We start from the raw sequence: 12,241 nt of genomic DNA, 5'->3' as shown, positions 1-12,241 counted from the left end.
CAGGAGGTGTAACTAAGCAGATGTAGAAAACATGATTCATGCTACTTCTAATGTTAAACTACACCATGTTTAGCTGCTAGACATTGTTCTTTCAGACAAGAACAATAATTTTGTAATGACTGATAGAGCAATTCACTGTCATAATTTTGTAATGACTGATACAGCAATTCACAGGAACATAATCTAACTTCAGCTTCAGACAGGTAAGACAGTTCCTCTCCTCTCCCTAAATTCATGCAGTAGAGAAGATAGAAAAGAAACACAGGAAACAAAATGCCTTTGTTTGTTTGCTTTTTCTTCAAAGAAACAAGTGGACAGTGTGGTTACTTCCTCTGTTAAAATACACACTTGGCTTTATTTAGCAGGGTTCATGAATCAGCACGTATCGAGGCCCTTGTGTGTGTGCAGCATGTATGTTAATCTATACATACAGCATGCATACAAGGAATCTTCACAGCTCAGAGATGAAGAATTAAGTTTATATTTTCTGAGTTGATTGTTGTTCTAATATGTATCTAACTAATCTCACTGAAAGAAAGATCTAGCCCATAGAGGCACAAAGCTGGATGAGAATTACAGACCTGCAGGCAGTTAAAATCCACCACCTTATGCAACCTCATGCAAAATGCCCATTTTACTGCAGACAAACCTCCTTGCAAGATCAGCACAAGCAGGCAGGCAGCAAAAAATAGCTCATGGTGGCAGAGTGGTAAAGGTAGCCCAGCAGAAGTGAAAGCTTGACTGGGCACAGACCAAAGGCTCTGAATTCAGGCAAGTGCTGAGGTGAGCTGGTGCTCTGTTTATCGATGCTCTGGCCCTGCTGTCAGCTTCTTTTCCACATTTTGCATCATCAGCTTCCTTTGACATTCCAGAAGTTCTGTGGATCTCCTGTTTCTAGTGAAATCCCTGATTACTTTGAAAGGATAGTTGGGATATGTCAAATCCCTCTGAAGGTTGAGACACTGTGTAGTTTATGTATAAAGGAGAAAAGGGAAGGGGAAAAAAAGAAAGTGGAAATGGACACAGAGAAAAGAAAGGAATCCAGGTAGAAATCATGAAGTATTTGCTATGAGTGTGGTGACATAGTACATTAAAATATCGTTAAACTAATTATCTCAAGTTTTAAATAAAATTAGATGTTATTTAAACCAGCCACAAGCCAGGAACTTCAGGCTTAAGAATGGGTTAATTTTAAAGTTACTCTATCTTGGTTTATCAGTACACTTACCAGAAGTAAACATGCTCTCTGCAAATTATACACATAATGAAATCGCAAACAGTCCTGCCAAGACCCGGTGATAAGCTGCTATAATAGCAGATTTGGGGTTGAGAGATGTACTTTCCTTCCCACTCATGACAACAGGTGACCTAGTGGTAATGATATCATTAACACATTTCACCTTTTTGAGCTCTCCCGACGGTGTTTTAATTATTCCAGCTAATGGAGGAATCATTTAATTTTGGTGTTTCCAGTCCCTCATGTTCTTAGTAGTACTTTTAAGACAATAAACAGAAAAGTGGAAGAACATGTTCTGGGAGATGTGATTTGGGAGGAAACCATCCGATTCCATCAGCAGATTCTGTCTTGGATAAAAAAGAAGTTGTGAATGTTTATTATTTCGGATAAGATTGTGATCAATCTGATCCCCTTTTCCCTTCAGGAATTGGCAATACCCATTTTTACTAAGCATTTATTAGGTACTTGCTACATTTTCTAACACATTGTCCAGACAGTTATATTTGCATTTGCTATGCAAATATAGGCGTGCATGATTTAAAAAAAAAAAAAAGTCTCAGTTCTGGTTCATTATTTGACTGAGTCCTTATGGACACTTCAGAATAAGGAACGATCTTTCCTTACTGGTGTTGCTAAGTCTCTGTGTTCTTCTCTATGTACCCTTCTGGGTACTGGTCCTTCAGAAAATATTACTAAGTGAATTGTTTACTTTTTCTTTTCAAAAGCTACCTTTCCTACACCTCTCAGTTCTTTTTATTGTGTAAATGCAGAAGAAACAAAAACCACCAGCCTGTTAACAACTGAAAATTAATAACATCCTACCACTGAGATTTTTGTTTACAAAACAGTTGTCCTGGACAACTTGCTCCCTGCAGCAACAATATGAAAACAAACCCATTAACTCCTAAAGTTATTTAAAAGAAAGAAAAAAAGAAAAAAAGAAGGAAAAAAAAAAAGAAAAAAAAGAAAAAAAAAAGTACAGCACACAGCAAACAGTACAGTATTTGGAAGCATTTCTGAATGCTACAGGGCCAGATTGCATCTCCATTGACATCAGTTGGACGTTTATCACTGAATTCAAAAGGATCAGGCCAAGACTTCCACATTGAAAAAGAGGCATTCAAATGGGATTTGTGTTGAATATCCAAACAAATCTGAGTATTTGACACCTTTATTATACTCTAAATGCTTGGATACCACAACAATGCAAGACACAACTGGTTTGTCTCAAGAAGAGAAAGGAGTAATTGCTGTCTTTAACTACTTAATGGGAGGTTACAGAGAGGGTGGAGCCAGACTCTTCTGGGAGGTTAAACACAAAAAGACAGAAGGCAGTGGACAGGGGCAGCAACACTGAAAAATCTGAACAGATAGTAGTAAAATTTGTGTCAGTCACGGTAGTCAAAAAATGAAATGTGCTGTCCAGGGTCCGGAGGGGCTGGGGAATCTCCATCCTTGAAGATGTTCAAATGGTGGCTTGTGTATGACCCTGGGCAACCTGATCTGACCTAGAATTTGGCCCTGCCCTGAGTGGAGAATAAGGACCAGATGTTTGGAAAGCAGCATCTGTTCAACTTTGCATGTTAAAATCCTTAGTACGTTCCTATACTGTAAAGAAAGAGCTGATAAATAGCTGTGTGATTTATTTTGTTCAGAATGTGATTTGCATCTGCTAAGAAAGTATCTGGTGAGTATACAGCTGTAACCTTTTTTTTAATGTTGCTTCATGTAAGATGTTCTGAACCTCCATCACCAAGCAAGAGACTTCCTCATGGCTCAAGTAGGGGCAGACGCTCCTTGCAAGTTGATCCTTAAGCTCCTTAGTAGCCACTTGGTCATTAATCCATATATTATTAGTCAGAAATACCTGCACAGACTAGAAAACAACCCCTCAGTCTCAAGAAGCTTACCAACAGACTCTGATGCCTTGTTTCTGTCACACCAAATGCCCTCACACCTCGAGGCAACTCTCTGCAGTTTCATTATCCAGTCTACATGTTATTTGATGCATATTTCATAGCTCTCTGTACCTCAAACCTGTATCATCCCTAGGATTTTTAATTTTACTAACTTAGCACAAGTAGTAATGAACAGCATCTTCGGCTACAAACAAGAACACTAATTCTCCTATGCAATGATGGGAGTACTTTAATTATCCTTCAAGTACTCCCATTTGCCTTTTGTAATATGCAACCAAGAAGAGCAAATTAAATCTTTAAGACAAATATTTCATTTTCTGTGCTGTAGCTAAGTGTACCTCCATCATTTACCTCTCCACCTGTCTATCACATTGAGGCCAGTCCCTTAATAGAAGGATGGTAGCTCTATTTCTGATCTCTTACAATTTTCTGTGTACAGTGGATATTCCTCCAGAAGTCTTCACAAGACACAGTCTTTCCATTAACTGTGGTACATCTTGATATCACAGGCAAAGTATGAAAGAATATGATAATTGTTCTTGCTACAACTACTTCTTAACCAGGACTAGAACTGTCCTGCCTAGCTGACTTCTCATGGAGTCACAACCTATAGTTTGAGAGTTTAAATGCCCAGAATATGGAGCCATGTTTTCCTGTTTCATGAAGACTGCAAAGAAGAACTTAGGAAAAAAAAAAGTAGTAAATGGCACATAATGTAATTGCTATTTATTTTCATAAACATGAGGTATTTCAAAGTGCTATAAGACGCAGCACTAAATGTACATCGTTGGAAGAAATTAAACACAGAACTTTGCAGTTACCCAGTTCTATGCACCAAACATTAACAAATACATTAACTGGAAGAAACAGGCTAGGAAAAGGCATATATAGTAAATTTCTTTACAAAAGTTTCTTAGTTCAAAAAAGTGATAAAGTAATATCTACTCAAAACTTTCACAACTCATTTTCATACGAAAATATAAGTATCAAATTTAGTTATGTATCGGCATCATACTAAAGTATACAGGCAATGTAAGAATTAGTACAGTACATAACAGAGATTAACAATATATTTGTATACAAAAACATGCTCCTCAAACATTGAGGTATTACAGTACTTAGGTATGAACTTCCAGTCTAATACTGGTAGCAAAAGCTACCTCTCATAACCCAAGACATGTACAAAAGGCAAGTGTGTAGATGGTATTTACAGAAAATTCCCACAGGGGTACAAATGCCAACCCCTAAAGTAACATCTGTTAGAACATAAGCACCATAAAACTTAGGAATGAACATTTTAAAACTCAACTAGATGTCATCAGCAGCTCCAAATGCTCACTTTTTTTTTTTTTTTTCTTAAGAAAAAACAAAATCCCCACCATCTACAGTTCTTAAGAAAAACAAAGGCAGTCCATTCTTATTTGCCCATCTTGCAATAAACTCCTTGCAAGAACAGCCATTTGCTCCGTACCCGGATAATATAGTTTGTCGATTACTTCAGGGACTGGATTGAAAGTAAAACCAACATTCTTAACGTCAAAAAACACAATTTTTTTTAAAGAATCAAAAATGTGCAAAGTGGCAATGACTGTCCTGGTCAGCCAAAAAAGAATAAAACAAAAGAAAAGTTCAGCAAGTCCGCTTGTATTCTATTTTCTTTAGCAGTTGTTGTTGTCTGGCTTGCAGTTTTTCCTTTTCTAACAGTAACTTCTGCTCCTCTGCCTGAAGGGAATGGACATATTCAGTGGCTTTTTTCAAGATCACAACTTTTGCAGCTTTTTCATTTTTAACCAGTTCTGGAACATGGTCCCTTAAAGTGAGGAAACTTGACCGTAGATCATTGCGCCGTTGACGCTCCAGGATATTATGGTTGCGTCGACGCTCACTATCCTCTGAATCAGAGTTTCGAGGACTTGAACTCTTGGACTTTGGTTGGATTGTGGGTTTTACTGGACGGGGCACCTCAGTTTTTAACTTCTTCTGTGGTGGAGCATCTTCACTCTCCATGTATGGAGAAGGAGCGGCATAATTATGCTGCTGATGAATTGGTGCGCAACGCTTTAAAATCAGTTCATTCTGCTGTGTCCTGACTGATGGAAAAGTGGTATTTTTAGGACGCACTGTGATAGTAAGGGTGGTAACAGCCTTGTTGGAGGTGGAGCGTCTTTTCTCCACTGTTACAACATCTATTTCATCTTCTTCTTCCTCCTCATCTTCATCATCTTTTGGTAATAGAAAAAAGAAAATAAAACAGACGTTATCCTCACAGAAAATACTCTGAACAAGTATCAACCAACATGTATTTATTGACAAAATATGCGAAGTAAAAGCAGCAATAACTGATGGCAAAAATAAGGGGTGACCACCATCTGTAGCCAGATAAGAATCTCGAAAAGTATGTAATATACATTAAAAGACTGAAGAACAACGATTTCTTTTCAAATCTTTGATTTGAAAGTTTAATGAGGTGGGTGTTTTTAAACACTTCTAATTTTCAATTAAAGCAGGGCTACCACCCACATAATTGCAGTGACAAAAAAGCGTTATGTATATATTTTGAATGGAATCGTAGAGCTGCTGCACAAAAGGCATGCACAGTGCCACAACAGAGCCCTTGCTTGGTACAAAAGCAGCCGGAAAAAGAAACAATCGCTGGGTTTGTTCTGAGGCAGAAGGTGAAGCTGCTCCAGCCGGGGACCCTTTAAGCCGGCGCTTGGTGCACTGCCAAGAAGACAGCTGTTGGAAGTGCTTCCTCACCCAAAGCTGTCAAACCAGACATTAAAGGGACAGCAGGCTTTGATACCCGGGACGGATCACCAAGTTTATGGCGACAGTCATATGGACTAGCTCATCTACACAAGCGAAACCACGTTTCAGCCCAACCGGGCTTCTCTGTAGGCACGGACAGGATACGGTTCTGGGCATTTTAGGTTCCGTCAGTGCAAAGCCAAGCACTTCTCTGGGGGGGGGGGTCACCAGTCTGCTCCAGTCTTCCAAAACCATGCCTAAGGGCACACACCGTGATCCTCCCCGATTCCCGTACCCGGGGTGACAGTGTTGCCCGCTCTGCCCCCCCCAGCACCACCGCTGGGATGAGGCAGCCCGAGGGCAGGAGGAGGTAAGGAAGCCCCGGGGGATCCCCAGCACACCACGGCGCAGCCCCTCGGCCGAAGCCCGCTGCCCGATGGAGCTCCTGCCCCGCCGCCTCCCCCGGACCTGCTGCCGCCAGGACAGGAGACCGGGAACTCGCTACCCCTGGCTCTGCCGTCCCGGCCGGGCCCCGCCGCTGCGGTCGCGCCTGCTGCCGCCTGCCGGCAGCCCCGCGCCGTGCCCCGCCCCACGATGCCGCCGGCGGGGGCCGGATCGGGGCGCAGCCGCCCCCGCCTGGCCCCGAGAAGCCCGCGGGGGCCGCGAAGCCGCAAGCGCCCGGAGAAAGCGGCGCCTCTCACCCCCCCTCCCCACCGCCCGCCCGCGTACCGCCAGTTCTTACCCGAATCACTAAGAGTGTCGTCCCCGGAGCTGCTGCTGGCCCGGCCGTCCCCGGCGGGGCGTGGGGGGCGGCCGCCCCGCTGAGCCCCAGCGTTCGTCGGTGCCGGTGCCGCTGCCGCTGCCACCGCCCCTGCACGGCCTGCCGCCACCTCCCGCTTGTTAACGGGGAAGGGGAAGACCACGGCCGGGTCGACGCACTCGGGCACGGCGCTGCCCAGCTCAGCGCGTCCGCCGGCGGCGGCGGGGCCGTCCGCGGCGGCTCCCGGGGGCGCCGGCGGCGGGGCGGCGGGCGCTTTGCTCTGTAGCTTCTCGCTGACCGCCCGTTCCAGTTTCTCGCGGGCGGAGAAGCCGCTCCACATGCAGTCCTGGATGATGATGGAGTTGAGGTTGTTGGTCACGCCGAGCCCCGTCTCGAATAAGTCCCCTCCATCTGAGCCCCATAGGTCGGCCTCGGGGGGCAGCAAGAGCAGCTCGGATGCCCAGTCCAGGGGGTCGGCGGGGCGGCAGCCCCCCAGGGCTGCCCCTCCCCACGGCACCGGGGCTCCCCCCGGGGGGTGCTCCTGGAGCCCGGCACGGCTGGGAGACAGGGGAGGGGTGGGCAGCAGTTCAAACTTTTTCCAGATGTCCTCCCCGGGTGGAGCGGAGTCCGGCCCGCATAAGTAGAAATCATCTTCATCTGGGTAGAAACAGGGCTGCAAAGAGTCAAACTCGAGGTCTGGGTTTTTACTGACCATTCCTGGCATTACTGGTCTCTTCTTGCTGATCCCTGGGTCGGGCAATGGTTTTAGAGGCAGGTTTTATGGATATTTCCAAGGGGAAGAAGAGAGGTTCTCCCAACACCTGAAACTAAACCAAAAATAATAATAAAAAAACCCAAAAACCAACCACAGTTACAACACGAAGAAACAAACAGGCATGAATGCGACTCCCTCTTAACCGAAGGAAAAAAAAAATAATCCCATCATCAAAACCAAGAAGGAGGGAGCCTTTTGCAACTTGTGAAAAAATGCATCTCACACACCTTTCCTCCAGACTCTAAATACTCAAAGAAATGCGATCAGGTAGTGCTTCCCCGTGCAAAGCTTTCCGCTTTCCCCGGTGCTCCGGGAGAACACAAAACCAACCGGCAAGGTACAGCACGGATGCAAAGCACCTCTGTGCTTTTGCACATAGCAGTCGCCTGCCTTCCCCAAACTGCTTCAAAACAGCAGAGTAACTGTAGACAGATGCAAGCCTTTGATATCGTAATCTCTCCAGAAACCCCTCTTCATATGCCAGCAAAAGTAGAGGAAGTTTACTCCTTTTGTCATCTCCGGAGCAGTGCAAAGGGGAGAGGAGAAGGATGCAAAAAAAGGGGGCGGAGGGGCTCTTTGCAACTTTGCAAATGGCCAGTTCATTCACTCAAAGCGAGCCAGAGAAATCCGCAAAAAACACAAGAGAGGGAGGGGGAGAGGAGGAGGGGAAATCCAGCAGCAACAGAAATTATCAACCTTATGTAATAATCTCGCGCACAAAAATGCATTAAAACCACCCCGGCGCCACCAACAAAGCCTTCTGATTTGCCAAGAAGGTACGGGAGGTTTTTTTTCTCCCCCTCCTTCCACTTTAAGCCAAGAGGAACGGAGAGGTTACAAGGACAACTTCGCGCATTTTGCTACTTCATGCAATCAAACCTCCTGCAAACACAGCAGCTCTCCAGCTCTCTCAGCTCCGAGAAATGCACGCTGCTGCCCTTACCTCGGCTGGACCCCCACTCACTAGCCACGACCGGTCAACCACAGCCCCATTCCTCTTCTGAGACCTCAGTTGCATCAGACATTAAAAAAAATTAAATAAATAAAAAAATAACTTTCAGTCCAAACGAGACAGTCAGCGTCTCCCTTCAGCTCGGTTAAAGTAACGCGAAGGGAATCGTTCTGCCGGGTTCACAACAGCTGACGCTGAAACGGAGACCAAATGGGGGGGAGGGAAATCCATTAAAAGCCTTATGATGAAACGCAAAGAAACGAGCCCGGCTCAGCTGCTCTCCCACCTCTCTCACCTCTCTCAGGAGGTGGGGGGGGAAGCAGATGATCTTGTATGTTGCACTTTACTGAGCGCCAGCCCGCCCGGCCCCCGCGGCTGGCCGGAGCCTCCGCATGCACCCTTTGCTTGCAGACAGATGACTGTCACTGGTTGCCTTTGAAGCTGCTGGATAATAACCTCCCAAAAAGGCATTCAAAAAACCCCAAAACAAACAAACAAAAAAATCAAGAATATAAAGCAAAAAACTGACACACAGTGGGAGCGGAGCATTAAAAAAAAAAAAAAAAAAAAAAAAAAAAAGGCGAGAGCAGCCTAACCCCACCTCCCTGATTTCCATACAAGCAGGGAGGTGCCTGGCATTTGGCGCCAAAAGCCCCATTCGCTCTTTATTCTGTGCCAGCAGAATGAGGTCCCACTCCCGGTGCAAAAGCGCCGGGGGCAGACCGTGGAGGGCGCCCAGTTCCCGCGGGGGTCCGAAGGGCTGACCCCCCGCCCCGCGTATCCCGCCGCTGTCTGTCCCTTTGTGTCGCCCCCGCCCCGCGTAACCCCAGCACCGAGCTCGGGGGAAACGTCGCCTCCGGGTCGGCGTTCAGCAGAGCGGATACCACCCGCCTGCGGCCGCGATCTCCGGCGGTAACACCCGGGGCAATGAAAACAAAAAAGAGGGATAAAAGGCAGTGGCTAGAGGAAGGACTCGCTTCGACTCTGGGTTTTGCAAATAATCAGTAACAATCACCCTGCAGTGACCGCCACCCCTTAAGCGAGCCGGGCTTGCACGCCGGCGCCGCGCCGGCCTGCCCCGAGCGGGCGGCCGGGCCCATGCTCCCCATGCACACCTCTGCTTCTGCTTCTGCTCCTCCTCCTCCACCGCCGCCGCCGCCGCCCGGCCCCGCGGAACTGGACACGGGCGCTCGGAGGGAGCCGCCGCGGCCCCACCGTTCCGCTGCCGACGGCGACACCTTGCGGAGGGCCGGCAGGAGCGGCGGCGCGGCGCTCACCCGGCGCCTCCCCGCATATCCCCAGCGGCGGGGCACCCACCGCTCACTCGCCTCCTCTCCCCGCAGGCGCGGGGGCCGCGGCGGGGCCGGCCGCGGGACGAGACCCCACAGGACAGGAGCGCGACGCTCTCCTCGGCGGCGGGTGCGATCCCGATCCCGAACCCGGTCCGGCCGCCGCTCGGGGCGGTGCCTCCTCACTCATAGGCTGCAGGTTGAGGCGGGGACTTGGGCGTCGCTCGCTCGCAGGACGGCTGGTGGCGGCGGGCGGCCGCTTTGTGTGCGGCGGCGGGGCCGCCGGGGCGCCGCCTCCCCGACCCGCCTCGGCCGGCGGTGGGGGCGAGCCCGGGGTCTTCAAAAGCGGCGACTCCACGAGGCATGGCGGTGATGAGAGTGATCGAGGAGGGGGAGGCTCATCCTGAGGGCGGGAAGTGGACCGGACCCTAAAGGAGGCAGGGACAATCCGTGCAGCTCGCCACCTCCGGAGGATTGTAGGCTGGCTGTGCCCGGAGGTCCAGCCTGTCACCCCTCTCGTTTCCATGTTATGCTTCAGTGGCCAAAACTTGCAGGCTGTCCCAATCTTTCTGTGTCCTGAGATGGTCTTGAAAAATGTCTTGGGTGCTGAAGTGTGGTCCTGCAGATGGCTGGTGTCCTGGGCAGCAGCAGGGCTGACTGGGCACACCTGGCTGGAGGTGGCATGGTGATGGTATCCAGTCAGCCTGTGCTGCCTGGGAGGCCAGGCTGGTTGAGCTGGCTGACAAAAGCTGACAACAACTTTGATATGGCTATAACCAGGGCAGTGAGCTTCTGGTAGACTCTTAGGCCCCCCAGCTTGCTCCTCTTTCAGTGGGCCAGTGGCTGGCTGCAGTTTTGCTGAGGAGCCTTTGGTTGGCCCTGGCTGAGAGCAGAGAGGGCATCTAGAAGGCAAATACTCTGTACTAGAGTTTCCAAGTGAGCCCAGTTAAAGCAGGGGGTGCTGAAGGTGACTTCTAGGTATCCTGATATGAGTTACAATTTGTTTGGGGGGGTTACAGATGGCCAGAGCCTGCCAGGGAAGGGGCAGCACAACCATAAAGCAGAGAAGTGCTGGACTGATTCCCCTCAGGATTTCAGCCAGCCCCCATGGCAATAAGTGTGAGATGTTAGAGGTAAGGCTTGCCCAAACTGTTGCAATTTGGCCTCGATTCCTCTAGTGCACTTTGGATTCAAGACAGGGGAATTCATTGATTAGCTAATGCTTGCTAGGTACTTTGAAGATGTGAAGTCTTCTGAAAGTGCTGAGCTTTATTAATTTGTGTTTGGATTATTTGGCTGGACAAAAAAGGTGTGTGGGGTTTTTTTCCTGCCTCACATTTCCCTAGCATTGAACAGGTTGCAGCTTGTGAGGGAACATGAACAGTTAGTATGTGTTTCATCAAATGTGTGAACAATGTGTCATCAATTGAGGATCTTCCTCAGTTTAAACAATTATATATTACTTGCACCTTTAAAGGGTTTTTTTTTTTCTGTCTTCCACCTTTACTTTTGTATTATTTTTTTATACACGCAAGTATTGATATGCCCATACCTTAGGCATAAAGATGAGCTGCTATCCTGCTATCTGATTTATTGCTAATTCATTATAAATTATCATCTGGATTTTCACAGAAGCCTTTTAAAATTTTCTTTTTTCTTATTTTCATATGTATGGGTGTGGAAATAAATCTTTCAAGATTTAGGAAAGTTGTACTGTGGTGTGTGATATCTTTTGTAGTATATTTTTTGCATCTGAATATTAACAAGGGGTAACACTTAAGACAGATCTTTCAAAGTAACTTTCATTGCAGAAAATACCAAACCAACAAAACAGAAACCAAAAACCCCACCAAACAGGAAATGGAAAGCAGTACACTGAGACACATTGCCATTTATGAGCACTAAATCTGTTTAGATAAAGACTCGTTAAAACCCCAGATCTAGTGCTTTGTCTTGTACAGTTGAGAAAGATGTAGGAAACGTTGTGCAAAGCTTTGGAAGGGCTGCACAAATCTTTGTGCTGTTTTGGCTAATACTTACTTTGGGCTATTTTATCATCATCTCTTCTACCCCTGAAATGGCATATATCAAGACACCTCAAGGCAAATGGAAAGCTGAAATTACTTGTAGTTACTGTGAATTTATCATTGTGTCATTTCACTGAAAAAACTTGGGAATTAAGATGTGCTGGCACTAGAAGTGGGCCCCAATATTGACCAGCTGTGTAGCAAATATTTAAGGCATTGTAATAATTTTATATGGAAAAGTAGAAAAATAGATATTAAAAATGTATAAAAGGGTAAAAGATACTTTTGCCTACACAGTGATGAGAATCTAAGTAGATCCTGTTATGTTTAATTTGTCCTCACAAGGAGCCTGATGGAAAACTGTGCTGAGAGCTTGGGCATACACACCTGGGCATAATAGATGTGTAATTTACTGGTGTTCAAGGCTACTGAACATTTTCCCTCTCCTCATTATTGTTTCATTAAGGACAGCTGTGTGAGGGAAATTTCTCTGGTTACATATACCACTCTTTTACCCTGCAACTACCAAGAACA

General features: G+C 46.9%; 1 protein-coding gene across 4 annotated transcripts; it reads right to left on the bottom strand.

Annotated features, from left to right (window-relative positions):
- Positions 1-3,867: 3,867 nt before the first annotated feature.
- On the bottom strand, positions 3,868-9,821 carry MYCN (MYCN proto-oncogene, bHLH transcription factor). 4 transcript variants are annotated; one of them, XM_071741947.1, is made up of 3 exons: positions 9,709-9,821; positions 6,647-7,491; positions 3,868-5,378 (listed from the first exon to the last, which is right to left on the bottom strand). In XM_071741947.1, exons 2-3 carry the CDS (start codon positions 7,386-7,388, stop codon positions 4,786-4,788), a joined length of 1,335 nt encoding a protein of 444 aa, XP_071598048.1. In that variant the 5' UTR covers positions 7,389-7,491; positions 9,709-9,821; the 3' UTR covers positions 3,868-4,785. The 4 variants fall into 4 exon arrangements, with proteins under 4 accessions (XP_071598048.1, XP_071598047.1, XP_071598049.1 ...); XM_071741946.1 differs by lacking the exon at positions 9,709-9,821 and adding an exon at positions 8,383-8,669; XM_071741948.1 differs by lacking the exon at positions 9,709-9,821 and adding an exon at positions 7,667-8,371.
- Between the last annotated feature and the right edge of the window lie 2,420 nt (positions 9,822-12,241).

The sequence above is a fragment of the Heliangelus exortis genome, chromosome 3 (genome assembly GCF_036169615.1).
Source record: "Heliangelus exortis chromosome 3, bHelExo1.hap1, whole genome shotgun sequence".
NCBI lineage: Eukaryota > Metazoa > Chordata > Aves > Apodiformes > Trochilidae > Heliangelus > Heliangelus exortis.
Note: the sequence above shows the minus strand (reverse complement) of the source record. Positions and strands in the feature narration are given on the sequence as shown.

Bases quoted from the DNA above. Each gene is read 5' to 3' on its own strand.
- MYCN (XM_071741947.1), bottom strand. From the start codon at position 7,388: ATGCCAGGAATGGTCAGTAAAAACCCAGACCTCGAGTTTGACTCTTTG. The intron at 5,379-6,646 runs GTAAGAACTGGC...TATTACCAAAAG, and splicing joins CGACACTCTTAGTGATTCGG to ATGATGAAGATGAGGAGGAA.